This window comes from Micropterus salmoides, unplaced genomic scaffold (genome assembly GCF_014851395.1).
Source record: "Micropterus salmoides isolate LMB-PRFRI ecotype aquatic unplaced genomic scaffold, ASM1485139v1 Ms_hic_scaffold_18, whole genome shotgun sequence".
Classification (NCBI taxonomy): Eukaryota; Metazoa; Chordata; class Actinopteri; order Centrarchiformes; family Centrarchidae; genus Micropterus; species Micropterus salmoides.
The window spans coordinates 22504684-22531898 of record NW_024040928.1 but is presented as its reverse complement, the minus strand read 5'-3'; the positions used below and the strand labels follow the sequence as shown (position 1 = coordinate 22531898).

The 27215-nt window shown below is 39.8% G+C and overlaps 1 protein-coding gene across 2 annotated transcripts in view; it reads right to left on the bottom strand.

The window, feature by feature from the left end:
• Positions 1–27215, bottom strand: part of map3k5 (mitogen-activated protein kinase kinase kinase 5) — a 76705-nt gene that overhangs the window by 45392 nt on the left and 4098 nt on the right. For both annotated transcript variants that reach the window (XM_038727809.1, XM_038727810.1), the window contains exons 2-4: positions 10180–10319; positions 7131–7154; positions 2787–2980 (exon numbers count right to left, since the gene is read on the bottom strand). In XM_038727809.1, the coding sequence (XP_038583737.1) occupies positions 2787–2980; positions 7131–7154; positions 10180–10319 (358 nt within the window). The remainder of the gene's footprint in view (positions 1–2786; positions 2981–7130; positions 7155–10179; positions 10320–27215) is intronic.

Sequence of the window (27215 nt, the reverse complement as noted above, 5' to 3'; positions counted from 1 at the left end):
AAAATATCCTGTCTAACAGCAAAGGTCACTTCTTGCGAACGACTTCAGCAAATCCAGACAGAAGCTGGAAACTGCGTTCGGTGGTGTAAGTTAATACTTAACAGTCATCTGTCACGTGTTGAGCAGCTAACCAAGCTTGCTTTGTTGACCTGAAGGAGTGTAGTATAGTTTCTTCACAGAACGAAAGCAAGTATGATTTGAGAGGGACTGGTCGACTGTGGTAATATGTGGGAGCGAGACCCTAGCCAAGTTCGACCTGCCTTGTGTTGGCTGATTGTCTTTAGAGAACAGAGAATTGTGGCTTATATTTCATTGTTAAAAATGGTTTTGGTATTAAAACTCAGCGCTAGATTCAATACATTTCCATGATCTATATACTGATGATCACCTGCAGCAGATTATTGTCACCCCCCTCTCTCTTAGGTTGTGCACTTGGTGTATCCTTGTGGGGAGTGATAAGGTTAAGCCTAAATGCCAAATAACTACTCAGGACATACACTCTATTCAGATAATAAATCAGTTCCATGTGAATTGGCTGGCTGAAAAAAACCCAGTAAAATGTTTTGAATGATCTATGTACTGATGATCTTCTGCTACAGATTATCACCCCCCCACCCCCATTCTATTCTGTTCTGATCTGGGTGTATCCATGAGTGGAGCAACAAGATCAAAGTCTAACCCAGTATCCTCTCTCTATTCATATAATAAAATTAGTTTCCTGTGTTTGGCTGACTAAAATTGAATTTGCTTGTTCATTTAGGAAAAAGTACTGATTTCACGTAACAAAAATATACAGCTGCCGATTATCATCTGCTGAGTGTTATCATCACTCTCTCCCTGCTCTCTTCGGTTCTGAACAAGGTGCATCCTTGCAGGAAGTGACAAGGTTAAAGCCTAAATGCCAAATAATGACTCAGTTCATGCACTCTCATCACATAATAAATCTGTTCCAGGTTAGTAAGCTGACTGAAATTGAATTAGCTTGAAATTAAACTTGTATTGGAACAAGGTAACATTGACACTGACTGATGTCCAGTTTTCATTTAAGGGCCACTTTCTGTCTAATACATGGCATCTGCACATAGTAAAGACACCATTATTACAAAAAGCACAGTGTCAGTTCTCATTGCCGTGAGGCAGAATACATTCATCTGTACTTGGTAGGTTATTATAAATAGAAGCCATGCTCTTCACACAATGTACAGAATGCATTGTGCTCAGATACCAGTGATTGCTGAGCTGAAAACTCTGCTGTGCTCACTGGTTATAACTTCATGCACTGTATTGTTGGTCTCTAGGAGACAAAAGCTTCATCAAAGTGCACGTTTTTCTTTTCTGCCTGTAAAACCTGAGTCACTATTCTTGGAACTGAGCTAGAACTAACTGGCTGCTGCATTGCCTGTTGGCAGGAAAACCTACATTATTACCTCAGCATCAACTGAGGCAGTGATAATTTCTTTTTTGTGGATCACCACGCAAGTCAAAGTTGAGGGATGCACTTACACAAAAATAATTAGGCTACAGAAAGTAAAAATAGGAAGAGTGGGACAATAAAACAAAGGCCTGTTCTGCTTAAAAACGCAGTCACCGTGCTGCTCAAACATGAACACCTGTGAGCTAAATTTTGCTCGACAGGAACTTGAAGAATCACACTATAATGGCTTCTTCCTCATCTGTCACGTCCCTACTTCATGAACCAACACCTCAGTTTGCAGTTATACAAGTTGAACATTATTTCCCTGTAGAAAATAGAAATAAAGATGGAAATAAGATATATAAGAAAACATTTTTGGCATTTCACACATACGCACAAAATGGCCCTGTGATTAGCAGCATTAAAAGTCATGTTGGCCTACATTGCCTTCAGAGGAACTTCTTGTTAGCTGGAATAGCTTTAAATAGTTTTTCTTGTACTTCCACATTCTCAAACCCTTTTCTTTGCGGTTAGTGTTACAGTGATTACTTCAGCAGTTAACTGATAATTCATAGTCATTAACATTTTCATCGTTGCAGGGAAATAACCTTCTAACCCCATTCAGCCTGACAAAAGTGAGTTAAGATAGGGATCAGGGGCCTCATTACAGAAACATTTCCTGACTGCTTGTTCTATCTTAAGTTTCAAAGATATGATTTTTCCTATCTTCCTATTACAGAAACAATCCCTCAACTCATGGTTGTGTCCTATCCTATCTCAGACGGTGCATCTTATCTTACCTTAAGAAATCCTAACTAGAACTGTAAACTTGATTCTTCAGTTGGCACTCGTCCTATCATGCCTGTATCTGTGGTTTAGCATGTACACAAGACTGCCTGTATTCTTGACAACGGCTGTCTCACTTCACTTGTCACTGGCTAGCTAACTAGCTAGCTAGCTAGCTAATGGACAATTTTAGTGATGAGTTGGAGGCTTTATTCGTGTCTTCCAAATTATCAGCCCAGGATAAAGATTTGAACAGATGCAGCACCTCAATCATATTCAGAAACTAGGAAGGACTCTTAAATTAGGAAATTCTTCAGTTAGGACGGTTCTGTAATAGTCTTTAATATTTTTTTTGTAAATGCAGTTAGGAAACATGTTTTTGTACTACCCAAAATCCTAAATGTCATTCAAAACTGAGACAAGATAGGATTTCAGACTTCTGTAATGAGGCCCCTGACTTTTTGCCATTTGTTTTAGAAATGATTAGGCAATAGACATTTATAATTTCCTTAAGCATCAATACCATCTAAAATTGTGACTAGTCTTTGGTTTATTCTGCCCGTTGTCAGCCCTTCAATACACTTACTGGGAGTTTGCCTGAGACTCTTTTAGCAGCTGGATGAAGCGATCGAGAAGCGGCATGCAGATGGGTCCCAACAGCATCTCGAAGCTGGGCTGCATCAGCTCGGTCAGGCCCTTCATCAGGCTGCCCTCACAGCAGTACACCTTGTTGTGGGGTGTCACCATGTACGGGATGAAGGCGTAGTTGGCTGAGCAAGTCTGTTGATACAAGAGACATGGAAAAGCACTATCAGCGAATTGTAGTCTCAGAATAATATTGGATAAATATTGGAGGACTCCTTTTGTATGACGTAAATGTGGGTGTATCATTTGGAAAATCCAAAAGATTTTGTGGTGAGATTTTTTTTATGTCAACTACTGTTTCTAAGTTCAAGAAAATACTTTCAATCCAACATATTACTTTGCCTTTCTTTAACCTTATATCCTCCTTATTCTACAACAGCACTGGCTGTACTAAATACTAAATAAACTCACGCTGATCTAAACCCCTTGGGCTTGACATATTTAAAGACAATAAAGGAAGTTTGCAGATACACATTTTTTGTATCCTCTAGGTCTATATGTTTCCAGTTTTTAAACATGTAACACAATATAACTATAACAGACATGCCATATGCTATGTCTCATATTGTGGTTATTTAGAAGTACATCTGCTGTACACTTTTGTTAATATTGGGCATATTGAGCTATTACATATGTGTGTGTGTATATAAGATACATGTTTTACTGTAAGGATATGTTTTCCCAGCTTATGAGATTTTATATATGTGTGTGTGTATGTGTGTGAGAGTATAATGTATCATAAGCAGGTAAAACAGTAAAAGGTGGGTATGTACAGTATAGTAAATACAAACCTTATTTAAATTATGCAAACAATACTCTTTAAAACTGATTTTACAGACACTGTAAATGTAAAAAATTACATTGTATAAGGAGGAAGCAGATTGCCTGGAGGAAGTCTGTTTCCCCTGCTTGAGACAGTTTCACGTTATCACATGCGGCTTCTGCTCTCATCTGTCTACAGAGACAATAGTGTTTATGGTGTTGTCTTCCCTGAGCCAGACTAAATAGGCAGCAGTCAGGCAGACAGATGTGCATCAGTGCTGACATTCCCATTAGGAGCTGCTTTCTAACAACCACCAACACTTACAGCAGTGCAAATTCCACTTGTTCATGCAGTCTGGTGTTGACAAAAATCAAGCGGAAACAAAAATCTTACTGCTCACTTACTACTATGCTCTACCATGTTATTTTCTGCAGCTGTGGCATTCAGGAGTAATTTCTTTTCACGTCTGTTTCACATTTTAGCTGTAGTTGTAGCACTAAAAGGGTTCTTTATTTACTTAGCTCTAATTCTAGACAGCTGTGTTTTATCTAGAGGTAGATTGCTGTATTCTGTATCTGTATTTGTTTAAACTGAATATTCTCCAGCAGTGGTCGTGAAGCTCCTGTTGCAGTCGCCCACCACTGCTGAATAAACAAAGAGGAAACACGTGCATGTGGTGTTTACAGACAGCACCAAGAGAAAAGAGAGAGAGGCAGGAAATCCACTATTGACATCCTCAAGGAACAGCTGAGGTCTTTTCAAGGAGAGCTATTCCCAGAATGTCAAATGTGTGGTGAAACACAACATGAGGGCATCTGAAGGCGGTTGGGCTCCTACTCAGCTGCATCCTGACAGCTTTAATATTGTATCTTGGTTTCAGCTTTTCAGCAGCCTCTTTGAGAAAACACACTGCTGCCAAGAGAAAAGAGGAAGTGAAATGAAGGTGCGGTGTTAAAGCAATGAAAGCCATCTGCAGATAACTTCCTCCTGTGCAACAGCAGATCATGACATCACTGACTGCTGCAGTGGCGGTGCATGCCTTTTAAAAATAAACCTGTGACCCCTGTTTCTGTTATGTGTACAATCAGACACTATATTTAGCTATATTTTGCTCCTCTGTCTTTGTATGATTCATGCAGTCATGGTTGTCACGTGACAGGTTTTTTTTCACGAGCCGATGCATTTTTTGGAGCGGCTGCAGGTCATTCTAAGTTAACTTCTGCTAGTCACTTATAGGTAACAAGTTTCTCAGCTGCGAGTGAAACACATGTGACGGCACTGGTTCACGGGGAATCTGGTGAATGTGACTGACAATGAGCCAGTTATTCAGTGAGTGAGTCATCTGCTTAGTTAGCCTTGCTGATGGTCCATCGGTCCATCTGCAGTTACAGCAGCATGTCTCTGTCTCTCTGAGTAGGAAAGCTGCTCCAATACTCAGCTGACTGCAACTTGATGTTAGCACTTACTTTACCGTACCAACACTCATCAAGCCCTTGAGGAAGTAGTGATGACTAATAACCACCCATGGTCTCCCTCACCCAGGCCTAAATTTCTGAGAGTTTGTACCCACGAGCTGCAAATGCAGATTTATACCAAGTCGGTGTGTAGCAATAGTGAGTAAATTTATACCAAAACAGACAAAGCAATGTGCATGCATTTACAGTCATTGCATTTACATAAACAGAGGCTAATTGCCTGGATTTCCACAATCACGGTGGCTATTTAAATGCACTTAGTTCAATACAGCAACATACTGTTTGCTTTTGCAACAGCAGATGATAATAACAAACATTTACACCTGCAGATTTTATTTTGACAGAAATTAAATGCATTTGCATCAGCACAGGTGATAATGTAGTTAAAGAGCAATAGACTGATGGCTCAAGCCCTTACCCAAACAGTGACTATCCTATCATAATTTATTCAATTATTCGTTACATATTATTTTGTCTCATTGCACTTTTCATAAAGCAAGACTAGAACATACTCTTTAAAATTATTTATAGAGATCCAACAGTTCCCACCATTAGCAAGCACTTGGCAACAGAGGAAAGGAAACACTCCCTTTTAGCAGGTAGAAACTTTGAGCAGAAAATTGACTCCGGGTGGGTGGCCATCTGCCTCGACCAGTTGGTTGATTCCTTGTAGAGTTTGAGTGTTATGTTAGTTTGATTTCATTGACTACAACAGGCTAAAGTATCATGATGTGGCTTGTATGTTGACTTGGCTGGGGTTTTGGCCTGCAGGAGAAAGGTCCTGACCAGGAGGTTTGCTACTGGCTGAGAGTTTCATTGTGACCTTTGTTGTTTTTGTGAATACATGGATGACATGACAAATTGTGTTTTGATGGATACAAATATTAATAATATTAATCACGGCCCATGCAGAGAATACAGCAACAATGCTTCAAAGAGAGAAAAAAAAAAAAGGATCAAAAACACCTATATTGCACTTTTAAGTGCACTTTTACCAGCACAGATCACGTGCACCAGGGCAGATGGCAGCTAAGTGCCCTAATAGAAGCAAGAATAAGAGAGAACAAAGGCAGTGAGTGCACATAAGGGAGATCAGTAAGCTCACACTCTTATGCTTTGAGTGAGTGATAATCAGCTCTCCTCACACAGAGTCAGTGTCAGAGATCAGTGCGTTTCATGCAGCACAGGGTCACCTCCTTTCACACTGAAAATCCATTAAGAAGAGCTAAGCCTTTCATCTCACTCCTGAACAACAATCAGCCTGCTCCCAAGCTTCTGTCTTAATCACAATATGTTTATTTGTTTTAGAGCTGAATAAGTCTATTATCAGATTTTTTAAACTTTTTGATAAGTGATCAATTGTTTAAGTTATTTATCAAGCCAACATTTGTTACTCCCCCAGCTTTAGATTTATACTGTTGGTCAAGCAAAAGAAGACATTTGAAGACACCGAGATGGACTCTCGGAAACAGTGATATTTTTTTTTGAATTCATTTTTGAATAATTATTCATTAATCAAAAAAAACTTTTCTATTTCGTTCTTAAACCTTTCATTTGTATTGACTTTACTGAAAATATATATCAGGACGTACTGTGTGTCAGTGGGTTGATGTAAATAAATTTTTAGATTTTAGCAGAAAGTACAGTAAGGCGTTAGTAAAGAGCGGGATATCCTTAGCATTTAAGCAGCGCCTTATTTGTGTAATGCAGTTTTTTCAAGTCAGTTTTATGCAGAACGTGCCAATGCAGTCAGTTTCTCATGAAACAGCTGTCATCTGAGAAAGACAGCTTGAAAATGGAAGAGAAGATGTTTTCATTTTACATTTCTGTGAAACCAAACAGTCATCACAGCTTCTAAACAAAAGCAAGCTGCAAAACAGAAAACCTTTTATAACACCAAGAAGAGAAACATAAGGTGTTAGACACTGTGCTTCCTGCACGTTGCAAAAAAGCATATTCTTTGCACCACATAATGTGTGTGAGCAATGGGTGAGTAATGTGTGAAAAGGCTAGGGGAAAAAAAAAAAAGCTTGCTTTGTGTACTTACAGTGTTCTTCTGGCAAATTATCTCCTGAAACATGAGAAGAGAAAAATATATTCAGAGATTTAAGATGAACATTTTCTCCTAAGGGCAATTTGTATTACTGAATAATACTTAAACTAATAAAATAAAATTCAATACATAACACCTGAGACAGTAACATTTTATCACAAGGACACTTCTGGGAAATTTGGCTGCTTGTCCAAAATCTGATGAATGTTTCTGGTTAAAAGCAGGGAGACTATGGCATGTAATACATCGTCAAAAGTAGAAATACACCACTAAATAAGAGAAGACCAAAAGCTGAACCTGACAATGTAGGTTTGAAAATATTCAAAGAATGTTTGCAAATAATTTTATGAGGAAGGAAATGCAGTCAACTTGTTTGTTGGGCTTTAAGGCTTTATTTTATGGTACTCCACAAAGTACCTTAAACCGTACATGGGTGGATGTTCTGCATCATGCATGGTTCATCCTGCATTCTATATAATCATTATTTTTGTAATAAAAATATAGTATTGGTCTTTATTTAATCATTTGTACATTCAAAACCTCTGAAAACAAAATCTTATTAGTTTAATGTGATTACAAATCAAAAGCACAAAAACTATGTTGTCTTGCCATCTTCACTTTCTTTGTAAACATAGTAACTTAAGGCCTCGGTGAAGTAAGGTCTGAAAACCCCTTTTTGTGGCAATTTTTGTAACTTTACGAGACACAGTCCTACCATCATGTCCTTCATAAAGCGATTAGTTGTGTAGAGCTGTGAAAGTAGTAACAATTCAAACTTTTCTTTCAAAACCTCTTTTTCAGTCTTTACAAAATTACTTCACTACATCAGTTTTTGTGTATACAATAGAGGACAACACCATAAATCGATTTGATGAGAGAATATCTTTTAGTATTATATTATTTTTTATAAACACCTTGCCTTAAGACGTACAAACTAAGCATACTAACACCATAGTATTGAACAAAGATATTCTGCCTCTGCTAGGTTTAACCTGTCTTTAAAATCAGCGAACCATCAACCACCAACTTAAGAGCAGCCTCACTTACATATTTCCTATATCCTCATTGCCAGTTTTAACTTAACATGATACACAAGGACCACATACATCTCCAAAGACAGACCTTACTTTTGTGATTTTCCTCTCATCACATGCTGGATAAAGAGAGCAATATATTTACATTTACATTACAGGGCTCAAAAAAAACTAAAATCTGCTGCTCACTAACGAATACAAGGCAACAATGGGTGATTGCACAACATCAATATCATATTACTTTCAGTGTGTCATATCAGTGCTGTAATGACTTTTAGGATGTGTTACAATCTGAATCAATAGCCGGTTGTGTTTCAAAATTTATTAAAAGAACCCTAAGAATGTCTCTAACTGTGGATGAAGATCCACTTCAAGCCTTATTTCATAAGTGAATAAACTGTACTTTTGTTATTCAAAAATACCCCAACCAATTTGGTGTGAAAAGAAGCATGACCAGCATGGATAGTACACAGAGTACACAAAGGCCTCTTTAGGGTCTTGGTGTATAAGAGTTCCAGTATTAACATCTGACTTTAAATCAGAACCCTTTGAAACTATTTACTAGTCTGAGCGAGATCACAGGAAACCACCACAGAGAAGTGGTCTTTTCATGCAGGGTGAGGTGCAGTTAGCGGACTGCCCAGCCAGGTGCGCGGACACCACGACAGCTCACAGGAACTCCTATTAGGTACCAGTTTGCATTAGGGTTATAACGTTGTCCAAAACCTTTTCCTAACTTAGAAAGCAGAAATAATATAGCTAAGATAATTTGTTTTTATGTAATTTTATCTCGACTCTGGAGATCCCTCCTGGCAGTCTAGTACTATATGTGGACCATACACTGTGATTGCTGGCTGAGGATCTCTGTCGCCATAAGACTCTCGCTACACAAACAGCATACAATAAAGGCATCAGTGTTCCCCTGCTACAAGTCGCCTACAGCAGGAGCTTTTAAACATGCTAAGCTTGGGCCTCAGACTGTGTGAACTATGTCTTGTCTGCTACACAGGAGCTCTAAGACTCACACTGTTGTCATGTTCTGACTCAGCCAAAATTTGTCAGGGACATTTTGGATTCCAGCCCATTAAAGTAACAGTCTGACATTTTTATTTGAACATAGTTTGTTACTCTCATAGCAGACTAATACACTGCAGTAATGATTCACCATCTAGTATACAGTATGTACTTTATTGCTTTGAAGACTCACTGTTTGGAGGCTCTTTCCTGGGTAAAATATATTCATTGTTATGGGGAAATAATGGAATAAAAAAAGGCTAGTTAGCATAAGCAAAGATCCCCACCAAAGATGAACACATAACAACTATAAAGCAGAAGGTACATACCTGAACCACACTATGCAAAAAATATACACTGAGGGTTTCTTGGTGGACTAGTGGTTAATATGCACACCACATAATCTTAAAATCCACGGTTCGATTATGGGCAGGGACCTTTTACATACGTCCTACCCCTCTCTTTGCTCACAGTGGTTCTTGTCTGTATCCATGCTATAACTCTCTAATGAATAATAATGAATATAATAATTAGTGGATAACAGTGTAAATGCAGTAGTTCATGATAAAATGGCAAAAATGTTTTAAAATGCCTAATCTTTCAATGATGAGGAATCCTTAAAAAAATTCCTGGACCCCCCTGTTCTTTGGGAACTAACCTAACTTACATGCAGACTTTATGGAAATCTATCACCGGTACATGATTTTGAATTTCCAGCTAACATACAAACAGAGTGATCACTAATCAAAAAACATAATTGTCTTTAAACTTTATTTTCTATTTACTCCCCATCTCAAACGGTTTCATAAATGTATTTCCTTCCATCAAATTATGCATTTCTGTGCCGCTGCCATCAAATTACGTTTCTGTCAATCTCCTGTCCTCCTAAATATAGCCTTTAATCACCACCTTGTGAACCATGGTGATTGTTTGGTTCATGTGTTAAAGTGATGAGGGCAGGATTGTCCTGGTTTCTACTCATGATGACAGCTCACCTGCAGGGACTGGAGGGAGTCGGAGTTAGTGTCACAGTACAGGATGATGTTGTTGGCCATGCTGAAGCTCTCTCTGACTCCCAGGTGGTAGAAGAGCGAAGGCTGGCGGAAGGCATCCGTCATCTCCACAACAGCTATGTCTGATGGTGGGAGAAAGAGATGTAATATTAGTCAGTGAAGCCCTGAGTGAAGAATAACACTGATGCTCAGCAAGGTTAATGATTTGTTTCCTACCAGGCCAATGCATGATTCCGTTAGATAATAATACTGTATATATAATAATACCGTGTAATTCTTTAAAATATCAAGTTTCTAAAGACCAATAGTAATACAGATATAGTACATGGTTAGAAGTCAAGAAAGTCAATGGAAAGACAAGATTTGAGGCGAATTGGTCCAAGTGTGCTGGCCAGTCAACTTCTTCCACACCAAACTGGGAAAGCCATTTCTTTATGGACCTCTTTTGTGTACAAGATCGTTGTCATATTGAAACAGGAAAGACCTCTCCCCAAACTGTTGGTACAAAGTTAGAAGCACACTGTGTGTCATTGTATGCTCTAGATTTCCCTAGTGGTACTAAGGGGCCTTGTCCAAACCATAAAAAACACATACTCATAAATCTACATACTTAAAAAACAAATCTTTTAAATTTGACACATTCTGTTTAAGGCATTCATTAAGTAAAAAAATCAAAAACATTTTCTGGTATCGGCTTGCTTTACTGACAGTTTTAAACTAAATGAAGAAAAATAAAGATAGATGGATTAATTGATAACTAAATGTATCATTACTTGCAGCAGTGTAGTCAGTTTACCTATAACTAATCTGACACCATGCACCATGCTGAAGGTGGATGTCACAACTGTAGCTGTTGATCAGGTTTTCATTAAAGCAAACATGGACTGGTCTTGTTCTGGGAGAGATTATCAGGGGTTAAGGTTAATGGAAAGATGCAAAACACAACCTGTGTGCATCAATATTACAAACTGCTGTTACAGGTGATGTTCACAGCAATCTCTATACGATGAGTCTTTTGTGTTGTCAGCTATAGATTCTCATGTCAGACAGACAAATGGAGCTAATGCAGATGCTCTTCAGAATATACATAACATTGCAACCGCTGAAAGGCCCACCTTTCAACTCTATCATTGAATTTAAATACATTCAATATCACACTGACTCCAGCTGGACTCAAGTATATGATCTGGATCAATAAGAGTAAATATTGCCAAGTGTCACTCATGCCAGCAGGGACCACAGCTTCTGGCAAAGGGGCGGAGAGTTCCCAGCCTTGAACCAAGAGTCCTGGGCTTATGCTAGCATAACAGATTGCTGTGTAACAGACCTGATTCATAGGTGTGCTGTTGAACTGAACCATAAGATACAAATACTGTATGACTTTGCCAAAAGCCAATTTACCTAAATTCTTGCATTTCAATGGCATTATGATGGTTATGTGGCAGTAAACACGCTCATGAAGGCGTAGAATAAGCATTACAGTGTTATGGAGGACCACACATGAGGTGGGGTGGTACACGTTGTTACTAAGGGTGCCTTGCGGCACTGATAATATGATAACAATAAAAACAAATCAGCCTAGTGGCTGCGCTCCAGTAATGACACAGGAGCTCAGAGAGTCACAGAGATAACGCCGCACCCAGTTTTTTTCTATCCACCTCTGTGTCAACAAACATTACATGGAGCTTAAGAGCAGAGGATCTGAGATCCAACCAACCAAATCTTTACTTTTGATGTGTCGTTTCAAGCTAGTGCCCATTCAAGTTAGTGGAGTACTACTGGAGGAAAGCACTAAAATATATTGAGTCATTTGGGGCAATGTGAGCGCTTGTTCACACTGCAAATAGTGTCAGATATTAGGTCTGCCAGTGGTGCAATAGTCTGTGATTGCCTCTGTGTAGTGGTCTAGGGTGATCTGTGTAGTTTTCAACTATGTTATTATCAGATGTTTCAGGTTTTTGTCCATTTTGCACTTGACAGGTAGAACACACAGTGAAACAATTTATTGGGGAAATGTAAAATAGCTTTCTATGACTTGTTTTAAAAGACAGAAGATTCTCAGAGAAAGAAAGGTTACATCCAGTCAAGTGTATTATATTGTGCTTAATGCTAGGACTCGTGTCAAGTCTCATACACTTTATTCATCTTTCCCCAAATCACAAATTTTGGAATACACGAGATACATACACTGAATCAACACCGTCTATCATTAGACGCCCAATTCAATTCAACTACAAAAAAAGAAAGAGTGAGCAAGAACAAAAGAGTCACAATTTAAGACCGACTTTAGTCACAGAAAGAGGCTTTAGATATGACTTGTTCTGAAACTTGACTTGACCATGACAGAGGCTTAATTGCTCGACTTGTGATGTGGAGTAAATCCAGAATAAAATGAAATCATTAAGAGAATGCCGGGCGGATCTAACATAGCAAAGTAGCATATATATTTATTTATTAGGCTTAAGCACTAAAAGACCTTGGTCTCAGCGATACAAAAACACTATTAAAGCATCATATTCACATGCTGTGGCATTCTGGCTCGCATCCTCACCTGCACTTAAAGGGTAACTGTGGTATTTTTCAACCTGGACCTTATTTTTGGTTGTTTTTGTGTCTATATGACATTTTTGTAAATTTATTTATTTTATTCATTCACTTAGCTGTCGCTTTTATCTGAGGCGACTTACAATTTCTATATGTGTCAGAGGTTGCACGCCTCTGGACCAACTAGAGGTTAAGTGTCTTGCTCAGGCACACATTGGTGGACGCCTCACAGTGGAGAATTGAACCCGGTTCTCTCACACCAAAGGCATGTGTCTTATCCACTGTTCCATCACCACCCCGAAATTTGTCCAGTACTGAGTGAGCATGCTACACTCTGCAACAGTGAAACAGGGCTGCAATATAACGGTTGCGGGCAATTGCGCCCCGTCAAAGTACATCCACTAAAGTGTTTGTTTTTGCCGCTTTGTGTTATTGTGTGACTTTGGTGTTTTTAACGCTTTAAACACACCAAAATTGCACAATCACACAAACAAACTAACCAACTGAGGCAGCAGCAACTGTTCTGTGAGGTAAAATTATTGTTTATCTCAACAAAGTCTGGTGGGCTTTGACAAGATTGATATAATTACAGTTTTTGTTTAAACAAAGAGGATCTTATTCTTTAACAAACTGTCTATCTCTTTAGGGATCATTTCCACAAAGTTGTCAGACACTTGTAATAACACATTATACAATAACATTTACTGTTGTGATTCACTTTCAGCAGCACCATTTGCAGACGCCACGGGCAGCTGTTTCCTCAGCACCAAACAGACAAAGTTAACAACTAGATAGTGAACACAGGGGAGCTTTTAGCAGCTTAAGAGCTAGATATTTCCTTCAGGTGTTGGTGGACACCAAGTATCAGAGCTAAAAGGAGAGTGAATACCGGCAGTTACTATTTGTTGGGTGCCCAGAAACACGACACCAAATTAATGCTACTGTTATGTCTGCTGGATGTGTAAATGGGCAACACGGCTCCATAAAATATATGACGGGATAATTTTGTGTTTCACCACCCCAAAGTGGCCAGAAAACTATTAATGCAACTTGTTTTATATATAATATATTGAACATATATAATATAATATTTAATATTCAATCTGAGCGTTAAAAGGAGCTGATCAGCACATATAGTTGATCATTAACAAGACCATCAGAACAAATTACTCAAAGCGACCACGTAAATGCTCACAATTTGAAAGCACAGTTTAGTCACTCTAATTCAGTGGCTTGGTGGCTGCATGCCAACACAACACTGCAGAGAGAAGCCCATCAGAGGCTGGCTGGATGTAGCGGTGGAGAGCTTTTGTCAGTGATGAGGGGCCATGCAGATCCTCGCACTCGTCATCAGCACATGTAAATTCAACCAGGAAACAGGTACTTGTAGCTGGCCTCAGAGGTTCTCATCATCAACCTCTTCCTCCACACAAGGTTTGAAAAAACAGCCTCAAATTTTCATTACAGCCAAGTAGTCAGGGGACAGGATATAAGGGATTTTAAGCTCTGCGGCTCAGTGCAGTGATGCGGAATATCAAGAGGGGTTTGTTCTCCGGATGAGCAGCCAGCATCTTCACATCAGGCTGCGTGCTCTGTGATCGAGTTAGGAAGTTAGGTTTCACTTTCTGACGTATAAGGCCGAAAGGGAGAGTACACCTTAATCCTCACTTACTGACCTCTGCTTAACAACCACTTGTTACTTCCATATCTGTGACGCATTTCTATCAATGCTATCATCACAATCACGCACAACATTCTGGCTCACTGAATTTTCAGACATCTTGTGTGTCATTAGTCCAAACCAAGACTAACTGGCCTGTACTGGAAAGATAAGGAACACTTTCGACATGATGCCAAATCTTACTGCAAAACTTAACAATCCTAAGCATACATAGAATGAAAAGGCTGATTAACTTCTGCAGTGCTCTTACTTACCAGACAGCACAGGTTGGCTGATGAATAAAAGATGAGTTTGTCTGATTTTTTTCTCTGCTGGCAGACGACCCCACCAATATTACGTCTTAACGAGATTTTAGTGTTGAATAGTGTTAACACACAGCTACATTTTCTGACAAAAAATAAGGTTGCATTGATGACTCGGGTGAGGTAAATTTGCATGGCTCTGCTCGGAAACCTCATCTGCTTCTCAGGAATACATCTGAACCATGGTTTACTGTCATTGGGCAGGGCTAATATAGGTGATGATAAGGATGGTAGCCTACTACGTGCACATATTTTTTTTTTAAAAAGGGAAAGACACAAGTGAGTCTTGTTGGGAGAGTCGAGGAGCAATCACTTCTCATAAGTACTTTTTACTTACAACAAAGCCCCTGAGAGCTGACGACAGTTGACTAGTGGCATATAATACCGTCAGTGTGGAGTGCGTATTTCAGTCTAGATGCACACACACTAAACACTATAAAAAACTAAAAAGAAAAACACATTCAAGACTTTAGCAGGGAGCTGAATACAGGTCTAGCAATACAGAACTACCTTCATCCTTCATTTCCTGCAGGATGTTTGGCTTTTGCTACAAAGACAGAATTTTGACTTTAAAGCCTAGTAGTAGCTGTAGTGCAAGGAGGTAGTTCTTGGATAAGTCCCATAAAATCTTATTTACAGAGCTGAGATGGTTAGTAAATTAATTGATCAGTAATTGGCAACTGTTTTGATAGTCAAGTAGTAGTTTGAGTAATTTTTAGCCATGCTAGCGGTACGGCTCTATGGATGGCAATGTCGGACTGTCTGTCAGTTCACCCCTTTGTTCCAGACCGAAATATCTCAAAAACTGTTCGATGGATTGCTATGAAATTGTGTACAGACATTCATGGATCCCAGAGGATGAATCCTGGTGATGTCTGTGATCCCCTGACATTCCTCTAGTGCTACCATGAGGTTGACATGTATGCTTTTGAGTGAAACAATTAAATGGATTGCCACTATATTTTGTTCAGACATTCATGTTCCCCTCAGGATGAATTTGAATAACTTTGGTGATCACTTAGATCAAAATTTTAATTTGTCAAATACTGCTGTTTATGACAAAATTCTTTTATATATACACTCACCTAAAGGATTATTAGGAACACCTGTTCAATTTCTCATTAATGCAATTATCTAATCAACCAATCACATGGCAGTTGCTTCAATGCATTTAGGGGTGTGGTCCTGGTCAAGACAATCTCCTGAACTCCAAACTGAATGTCAGAATGGGAAAGAAAGGTGATTTAAGCAATTTTGAGCGTGGCATGGTTGTTGGTGCCAGACGGGCCGGTCTGAGTATCTCACAATCTGCTCAGTTACTGGGATTTTCATGCACAACCATTTCTAGGGTTTACAAAGAATGGTGTGAAAAGGGAAAAACGTCCAGAATGCGGCAGTCCTGTGGGCGAAAAAGCCTTGTTGATGCTAGAGGTCAGAGGAGAATGGGCCGACTGATTCAAGCTGATAGAAGAGCAACTTTGACTGAAATAACCACTCGTTACAACCGAGGTATGCAGCAAAGCATTTGTGAAGCCACAACACGCACAACCTTGAGTCGGATGGGCTACAACAGCAGAAGACCCCACCGGGTACCACTCATCTCCACTTCAAATAGGAAAAAGAGGCTACAATTTGCAAGAGCTTACCAAAATTGGACAGTTGAAGACTGGAAAATGTTGCCAGTCTCGATTTCTGTTGAGACATTCAGATGGTAGAGTCAGAATTTGGCGTAAACAGAATGAGAACATGGATCCATCATGCCTTGTTACCACTGTGCAGGCTGGTGGTGGTAGTGTAATGGTGTGGGGGATGTTTTCTTGGCACACTTTAGGCCCCTTAGTGCCAATTGGGCATCGTTTAAATGCCACGGCCTACCTGAGCATTGTTTCTGACCATGTCCATCCCTTTATGGCCACCATGTACCCATCCTCTGATGGCTACTTCCAGCAGGATAATGCACCATGTCACAAAGCTCGAATCATTTCAAATTGGTTTCTTGAACATGACAATGAGTTCACTGTACTAAAATGGCCCCCACAGTCACCAGATCTCAACCCAATAGAGCATCTTTGGGATGTGGTGGAACGGGAGCTTCGTGCCCTGGATGTGCATCCCACAAATCTCCATCAACTGCAAGATGCTATCCTATCAATATGGGCCAACATTTCTAAAGAATGCCAAGTGTCAAGCTTTCAGCACCTTGTTGAATCAATGCCACGTAGAATTAAGGCAGTTCTGAAGGCGAAAGGGGGTCAAACCCAGTATTAGTATGTGTTCCTAATAATCCTTTAGGTGAGTGTATATACTATACTATACATATCAAACTCAGCTGTACTTTGTCTTTGTTAATAAGCCAAAGCTAGCATGCTAACACACTAAACTAAGATGGTAAACATTATACCTGCTAAATACACTCCTCGTAAACTGCATTGCATTTGTAAGGACTGAGAACATAATCCTAATGAGCGTTTCACTATATGACAGTGGTGAGGGGCAGTGGTGGCCCAAAGGTTAGAGAAGCGAGCTTGAGGTCGCCGGTTCAATCCCCAAACTGGCAGGATAAAATCTGGGTGTGGAAAGTAAACCAAGAAGCGCTTGCCCTCCCTCATTTACCACCACTGAGGTGCCCTTGAGCAAGGCCCATAACCCCAACAGCATCCAGTATGCGGCAGTCCTGTGGGCGAAAAAGCCTTGTTGATGCTAGAGGTCAGAGGTTTAGTGGCCAGCAGACCAGGCTGCGGTTGTATGGGCAGCTTCCAGGTGTGAATGTGAATCTGCAAAAGAGAGGCTTCCTCTCAGTGCAGCTCTGCAGAATAAATAAAGTAAAAAAAAAAATGACTGAACTAACCAATAGGGGAAATGCTTCACACTTCAAAGCACTGTAGACATGCTGTGAATACACAACAACAAAATGTCACACTTCTCCAGTAATAACAGGGTATGTCTAAAATGTGTTGCATTTTACCAGTCATATAGGCTTCTTGCTACATTAAGGACAATAATATTGAATTCATGGGAGACAAACAACACAGAAGTAAATAAAATGTTTCCTGATTCAACAGCAGAGCATCTGAGTGTTTCTGGAGAGCATTCAGATGTCGCGATTGCTTACCAATGCAATTGCAGCTGAGTGCATGCCAATGTAACAGCGGACCTGCCAACATAGTGTTGACAGAAGGCTGCGTAAAGCCAGTAGCAGAGTAACTTCATCCAGCCTCCCGTTCAGGATCAGAGCACATGAGATCAGGTCCTGCCACCTGATCTCATGTGCTCACTGCAATCGCCTCAAATCAGTAGTAAACCCATGTCTATCTACACTGGGGGAGAGATAAGACAAACTTGAAAAAACAAGACCAAAACATGCATAGCAATGCCCTGATAATCCTGCTACACCTCCTACAGCTGGACCTGCTACTGTTGACCAAAACTGAATTGATTCCCTCGCCTACTGCTCAAAGCAGAGGAGGGAAAATAATTCAATACTCTCGCACAGTGTATGGCTTTCAGCAGCACTCGGCCTGTTGCTGCAGGTTCCTCAGGCCGAGCGGTGCCTCTGAGGGGGAGAAGGAGAGAGGGAGGCGAATGGTGATGAGCAGCTCGGAGAGTGGAGAGATGAATTTAATTGTTGTGATGTCTACTGGTTCGTCTTTATAGATCTTTCTCAGCCCTCCCCTGAGTGCCTCCATCAGTTGCTCTTCTTCAGGAGTGGATTGGCTCAATATTATAATCCCAGCAGGATCTAAATGGCTAGAGACTGTTGAAGATGATATAGATTATTTCATCAACTTTAGGTGTCTTTTGTCTTTCTTTCCTGTGCTCGGAGCCAAATGGAGAGCATACATTTGGACACAAAGAAATCTATTTTAATGAGTGTGGGCATTTGAGAAATTCAAACAGTTGCTCCTGACAGCCTTCAGCTTTAAACAACACTGTGACCGCGAGCATCATCTCCACTACAGATCACTACAGCTAAATACAATGTACGCAAATGCATAATATAACAACTTTATTGTCCACCGCAGTGAATGTTTGTTTGTTTGTTCACCTGTCACTAACAATGTTTTTTTGATTTATCTTCAGATTTGAGAATAGAAGTTCAAAACATGTGTTTTTTAAACTCTAAACTCAAAGGTTCACTTACTAGAGTTTTTACAAGGGCTTTCAACCTTATCACAAAGCCTCCTTCAGTTTCAGCTTACATTGCATACTGACAGCTCCATTAACTGAAGGGGGCCAACGTGACAACGAAATATTTAGCATTAATACTTATTAAATGACACGAATAATCAATTGTTAAATCATAAATGTTTGTGATTGATTTTCTGTTGATCCCATAATCAATTGATTAACTAATTAAACTATTTCAGCAAAGTATTCAAGACAAGGAAACATTATAAAACAAAGACATTGATAACTATAATATGAAACTAAAATAAAACTATATAATTTTTCATACACGTAGTAAAAGCAAGAACGAATTATTATAATATTTTGATTTCAAGCTTCACATTTCCATTGAATAGGGGATAAAAGGACTGTTTATATTTTGCCAGAGGTACAGGGAGGGAGGGGTGACTTTAAAATACACTGAGCTTTTCCCCCCAAATCAGCAGATTTTGAGGTTTTCAAAAATCTTTACTTGCTGTGTTATCCAATCTTGGAAACTACTTTTATATTTACAATTGACAAACCCATTCCAGGTGTTCAGATGAGTGTTAGCCAATTTTCTACTAGTCTTATTAAAAATGTAATTTATTTATTTATTTTTAGTGTGTATGACTATTCTACCATTCGCACTTGGCAACAGCATATTTTATATAATCTGTTTTCCTTAGCAGGGTAAGGGGAGGATAAAATGATTTCCTGTGTAGGTATGTACCCTTACTTTGGCCTATCAACACTTAATATTTATGAAAATGTAACCGCAATCCACTGCTAAAAGCACTGCAATTGCATTGCGACAGCACTGTTTACATTGGTCACTCAAGGGCCAATGTCTCTGAGTATGTGGAAACAGGACAGGTGCAGTATGTAAATAAAGCACTTGTTGTTACAATCAATTACATAACAACTACACAAAAGAGGTTGTATCCATGGAGACTCAGCAAGAAAAAAAGATATGAGTGAAACCCTCAGTGTGCTGCTGTTGAGGTTTTTCCCCTTATCGTTAATGGAGCAGAAGGGAATAAGGCTTGTGTTAGTGGAGCAGAGTGCAGTGGGAGGATTTCCCTGGAGCTTGTCCCACACTGAGGACAGAAAGAGACAGTGGGATTACTGTCTCCAAGCTCCAATGGAAATCATTTCCCACACTCAAGAAGTCTTTTTCCTCCCCCTAAAAAAGAAACCGTAGAGAGTAAAATGTCCAAAGTCTCTGCCAAATTTCCACAAACATGGTGGTTGTGTTCCTGTGTGTTGTAGCAGCTGCATGATGATTACCTCTTGTACTTGTGCAACAGATGATATTTCAGTGCTCTCAGGTTGAAGTGACATGCAGGATAAAAGAGCTGCAAACTTGACACTTGGACTCCAGACATAGTTAAAACTGTCCCCTGTGTTTTCTTGTAAACAAACACAGCTATGTTACATCCAGCATTTCTTGCTTTAAAAGACTTGAGATTTTGAGACTTGTTTCAAAGGACATGAAAACAGCTGTGCAGGATGACGTCCTGGTTTTGCTACAAAAAAAATCTGATTAAATTGTTGTTTTTGTGTTCTTTGGGAAGCACGTTCTGTTCAAAGCATGTCATGACACAGATTATCAGATTTTTGCAGATTTTGCTGGAAATCAAGATCAAAGAAACTAGCATTGCAACAGTTCCTGGTACAAACAAGGTGGTGCATTTTTGTCCCACAGGGAGACTCCATTACTCAGGCGGAATGTCATTTTTACTCTTGCTGTTTTTTTTCTTTGCTCCTTGACCATGCCAACTGCTCCTTCAGCACACTTTCAATTAACAGAAGAACGGGTAACAAACAAATACAAACTCGGGTTAAAAATGTATTCAGGTAGGTCTGGAACACATCGAATATCTATCTGCACATGTGTTTCTGTTAACTGAAAGGCATAGTGGAAATTGTCTCTGGAAGTGATCAAACATCTATATTTAATTCTATATCAGGTTCAACTACATGAGGGCAAAAAGCCACACAATGTATAAACAGCCAATAGAGGCATTCTCCCAAAATTACAACCCTGGGAATGAAAGATAAACACCATACAAGTCTATCAACTGAACATTTCTGTCTAAATACACATCGCTACTCCCAGAGGATAATATCGGAAATACTACACAATGGTTATTCTGTAGTTTAGATGCCATGCCCAGCAGAGAGATTAATGCTCCCTTTATTTTTAGACGTACATGTTCTCGAAAAAAACCCTGGAAACACCACAATGCAGGAAATGAGACCAACCAGTTGCACCGTTCTCCTGGCAGACTGGCCTTTTTTTACCTTTGCTCCACTTTGTTGCCTTTTCACACACACAGAGAGATTTTACAAACTGCGGTGCCATAGGCCCAAACGGAAAGAGCTGAGAACAGAGTGTGAATTCATCCACGTCTGACAAACACAGTGGGAGAAACCCGTGCTGCTGTGAAATTTGCCCTGACTTGCCTACTGGATTTACTTCCTGCTTCACTGAAACAAGAGGGATTTGTATTTATGCCAAGTGAACAATGTGTCAATCTTATCTCTGTTACTTCACATGACAGAATTGAGGAACAGTTGTGTTTATTTGCAAAAGAAATCTGTATTGAAATAAAGCTGCACAGGAAGTAGTTTAGAAATTCACCTGAACACCCTAATCAGTGGAACAGAAGTTTTAAATCTGAAAAAGCAGAAACATCACACCTGTATGGCTGAGCTAAATCTCCACATAGGATTTCTTGGTATTTTTGACCAACTCCTAAAACTGTGTCAGATGTCAGTGTATGATGTTGCTTGCTGAGGTTTTGAAGGATTATTTGACCTTCAGATTTCTGTAGGGATGACAATGTCAATGTCAGTGAATCAACATGTTAGCATTGACATTGTGAGAATGTTAGCTTGCACATGTCAGACATACTTGCCAACCCTCCCAATGGTTTCCTCTTGGGTGTTGGCCAGTGCTGCGACCCTGGTGTTTTTTCTGTGTTTTCCCAGGTTTCTCCCGCTTCCTTGTCTGTCTTGGTGCATGTGTGTGTGTTCTGGGAGGGGCTACATTCCAGGCACCTTGCGGATCGTCTTACCTGATTAACTACTCCTGGTTTTTTGCTACTCATCGCCAGATTGTTCCTAACCTTCTGTGATAGAGTATACTTGGCCCCCTTGTCACTAGTGTCTTCTCTTGAGTATTTATGTGATTCGTTTCTAGTGTTTTTCTCCTAATGTGTGTTTTTCCTGTGCTTCAGGATTCTTGTGCTTACACCCGGTCTTCATCACTCATCTCCCACCACGTCTGCTAATCGCCAGCTGGACCACGCCATCGCTAGCCAGCCTGCCTCCCGCCATCCTCAGTCTTGCATGCCACCTCACCAAAAGATCATTTATTAATAAACAGTGTTACTTTTTACTACTTCCTGTTGTGTTCTGTGTCCGCTCCTGAGTCTGCCTACAATGAAACATAACACCGTGGTCAAAATTCTCCCATTTTTCTCATGATTTATGACAAATATTCACAACTTACTGTCCATTTTATTACCACAACCTTTTTTTCTGGCACTGCACAACACATTTAAGCCCTACATCTCTCTCTCTACTGTTTCCACTCAGACAACAATACATTTTCTGTGTTTACATGAACAGATAACTTAATAACTACATTATGGTAATCATTTCAAGAATGGGTTACAATGATTTGCAGTAACTTCCCTAAAATAACCAGAGTTTAAAAATTTGCTAGAAAGTTGGGTTCATATCCAGAGGGGCACTGGCAGCCCACACAACAGTTTTCAAAGTATGAGAGTTAAAAAGGAGATAACTCTGCCCTTAACACCAGATATCTTTAAATAGTCAAATGAAAAAGTTTTTCTGTCCCCACCTAACAAAGACTTTTCTCCTTCCCACAACCACACATGTTTTACTTTCATCAAAACACACAGTTTTGTATCAACTTCACTCTGTGACCTTTGCGGTGAATTTGCAGAATCAAAACACTGAAATAAACCAGCCTAAAGCTGCATACGTGAGAAGAGCGTTGTAAAGACCAATGGGTAAAACACCTCTTGTCAACTGGAGCCTGGTTACAACCTTATTATTAGATACTGTAGATTGCAGGTAAACGCATGGAATGATTGAGAACTTGTTGCATTAAATAGATGAAAAAACAACAATTCAGTAACCTGATAAAGAGTTGCTAGAGAAAGTTGTATCATTGCTTCTCCTAAAGTTTCTGTGATTAGACCACAAATGCATCCCCAGTGTTTGTTTTTCAGCTCTATTGTTTAAATGTTTCCCCTTTAAATCAAAAGGATTTCAATTTCCCTCATCTTGTACATATCACTGTACGCTTACTGCTTCAGATATATTTTTCACAGACGAGTGCCCATACAACAGAGTAATTCTACAGATCTTTCCAGGTATGTAGAGCCACTGACTGCTTACTGGTACCTTATCGTCACACTGGTAAATGGATCACTCTCTCTCACCCTCCACTGCTTTCTAAAGACGCTGGCTTCCCACTCCTGTTGCCTTTCACCTCGAATGAACCCCCGATAAGACCTGAAAGGGAGCTTTGATGCACCGCTTCTCCACCTCCTGTCAATTTTCTGCAGAGCATTTAAGAGATTTACCCTGGGGTTTATCCAACAGTAAACTACACTTACAACATGTTAAGAGTATATGAAGACAAACCTCTTAACAGAATGTTTGAAGTTGAAATACTGCATATATTAGTCTGCACTAAAACACGCAAAAAGATGCAAAAGCAAAAAACCTGACAACCTACGACAGTTAGCCGCTAGCTTCCGATGTGTCTACACAATACTTCCTGTTGAGAAATATCAGCTTGTATCAGCATGAAACCTTCCCTCACTAACATTGTGGTTCTGTCTACAGTCTACCCCTCCCACCGAGGTGAAGTCACTTTTCCCCAGATGCCAATGAGTGGCCTGTGGGCTAATTCTTTCTGACCTTGCGCTCTTTGACAGCCAGCCAAGCATGCAGAGTAAACAGGAGGGAGGATAAACAACTTAGGGCCAGCTGATGGGATTTCAGAGCAGGGCTGCCTCCCTGTTGGAAGTTTACTTATGCTGGTGGATCCCGAGACGCTCTGAACAAGAAGCAGTCAGCTGACGCCCTGCGGTGTTGACACTGAACATAGTATGACCTCGCCAGCTGTGGAAGGATTACATCTGGGCCCTGTGTGTGTCTACTGTTGAGATTTTATGTGTTTTACTTATTAAGATAGAAGAAAACGTCAAATAACACCAAATCGAACATATAGAAACTGGTATAAAATTAATCTATATTCGTTAAGTCACTAAAGCCCCTTTTCCACTGCATAGTACCAGCTCGACTCAACTTGACTCGCCTTTGTTTGGTTTTCCATTGTGGAAAAGTTGTACCTATACCTTCTTCCAGGTACTTTTCTTGGTATCACAATACCACAATGTGACGTGAAAACACGGCAGACTACTGATTGGTAGAGAATCGTCACTATTCACTGCATCATCATTGCCCGTGCCGGACAGAGGCCAGCAAAAGTTTTATATTTTACAATTTTCGTATGCAATTTCATCACTAAATCCACTTAGGAGAAGTTCTGAGGTGAGAAATCAACTGTGTAGATTTCGAATATTGACAGTTTTATGAAAAGTGATGTCAGAACAAAAATGTGCTTGAAAGTTTTCGGAGTTGAGGAGCTCCACAAATGGCTGCGGGGGAAGCCTGCACCATCACGCAGGAGGAGCTCCCAAGGCCGGCCAGCCGCCCGCTCAGAGAGCCCTCTGGTCCCACCGTCACAGACACTGCTGCAGCAACAATGGCAGAGGAAAACACAGCTGTAAGGTTTTCTTATCGCTTTTGTTTTTACATTCTGAGTAAGGTTGAAACATTTTAACTTAAATAAAGAGACAGTTGTGTTTGGGTCGCTGGTGTGTGTGTCGCATTTAACATTACGTCTTGGCAGTTGTGTGTGACGTCGCTATGACAACCAGCTACATTGAGGGGTACTGTCTCTGGGTACTATCTGCAATGGAAAACGGACACAGCCAAACCGAGTCGGAGTCGATTCAAGTTGAGCTGGTACTGGTAATGGAAAAGTGCCATAAATATAAGTTTAAGCTTCCTATAGCAGGACTTCATTAAGGAAGTATATGAGCTCCATGCTTTCTTCACACTGAGACCAAGCCAGTCAAGACCCGACCAAGCCAGCAATTAAAACAACAAAATACATTAATTTCAATTGAATTGCTTAAATCCTTTAACTTTCGTGAACTCTGACACAATTTCACCACCAACTGTCCAATGGCATGCCATCTTGACAGTGTTGCCCTATGAGGAAACAGAGCTGGAGAGTCCAAAATGGAGGAAGCTAATGTTTGCTGTGTTGCTCCATCCACTTTTATTTAACTCTCCACTGTCCGGTTATGAACTGCTCCACAAAATAGGCATGGTTTGCAGACAGTTATGAGACAAGAGTCTGTCTGTTTTCTTTGCGTTTAGTGATGCTGTAATGGCTAAGATGCTTGCAAACTCTTTAACTCATGACTGCTTCCCCTCAGAGTTCAACAATGTGCTTCCGTCAGCCTTTCAAAATATTACCCCAAAGTAAAAAACTTAAGTGGGCAGTCTGAAAACAATTTGTGAGTTGTATCTGTGTTGGAGTGGCGAGCAGTGGAGTCAAGCGCTCAGCACAAAGCAAGAGGTGGCAAACACACAGACTGAGGCAAAGCTGCTTTCAAAGTCCTCGGGAATTGTTCGAAAACCCATTGTGCTCTCTCTAAAAAATACACAGCAATGAAGCACTTTTTGTGGATGCAGTGCAATGATTAACTGAAGAGATAATGCTCTGCATACCATAGCAATGGCCAAATAACCAACCTTCTAATACAGGTGGAACAGCACAAGTCTGTAGTCTTATAATTAATCCCTTATAAATTCAATTTCAAAAGGATAATTTTGTTATTTTTAAAACTAGGTCCTATTTTCACATATTTTGTTGTCAAAATTACTAGCAGGTACAAAAACGTTTTGAAATCTGTGCAGTAGATGGCTTCAGCTGGCAGCTGTGAAAGGACTGTGGTGGCTGCAACGTATTTGTTTGGGGCCAAAATTTCAGAATCCCTACAAGTGACTCCCGGTGACACCCTTTGTTTTTAACCAGAAACAGAAGTCTCCCTCAAAGACAATTCTTGTTCTGAAATCTTGTGAGAGGCAAGTTCCTGCAGGAAACGAGAGAGAGGACTTTGTTGTGTCCATACAGGAGCTGCTAGAAAGACTATATTTCCTAAGTTAAGCTCTTATCTCCAACTCTGACTCACGTTTCAACTGTCGTCTCCATGCAACAACTTGTCTCTCATGAGATTTCAGAGCGATGATTATCTTTGAGCAAGACAGTTTTCTGTTAAAAACAAAGGGTGTCACCGGGAGTCACTTGTAGGGATCCTTTCCATGATGTTACCGGTTTGCGGCTGCAGTGGCTGAAGCCATCTAATGCACGGATTTCAACATTTTGACACCAAAATATTTGAAAATAGGGCCCAGACTTACAAATACCAAAATTATCCTTTAACTGCTGCATTTTTAACATAACAAGTGGTGCTTTGAAATGGGTTATTCAATGCCACACAAATTACATGTGTTGGTTTCCATCATTCAACTATGTTTCATAAAGAAATCCAGTGCATTAGCAACCATCTCATCATGAATGTCCTTTTTAATATTTCAGGAGAAAGTAGTTTATTATTGCTTTCGTTGGATCTGTTTCTAGCAGCATCAGAATGTCAATATGCATCAGTATGAATTTTAATTTGGTTTTCACTCCTTTATTCAGTCTGACATTATCTTCTTATGAGCTGCTTTCTGTTCAGGAGGATCCCTGACAGATAAATCCGTATTTTTATGTTGTTTACAGATTATACAAAAGTTGCAGTGGTGGCTAGGAGCAGCAAGCTTGGCAATTGTCACGGTGATAGAAGTAATATATCATTTGAAACATATCAAGCAAGCCTACTTAACTATGTAGTACTACTGTTGCAGTACACACAGCCATCAATCCAAATCTCTCATCTTATTTTACTTACTCTATTAAGGTGATTAAGGGAGAAACAATTGTAAGCACTATATCCTCCTCTCATTGTCTCTAGTACCAGACGGCCAATTAAATCACTTTTTTTCTTTTTATCTGAAGAAGAAAAACTGATTTCAGAGCTTTAAGTCAGAAATTTTCAAATAGCCTCAGCTAGCTTCAATTACATCCAAATGTGTTGCCTTTTTTGTTTGGATACTAATTTAGATTCTGGGACCGGCGCCATTAGATTATGTCATGATCATTTTTCCTACCTACAAAG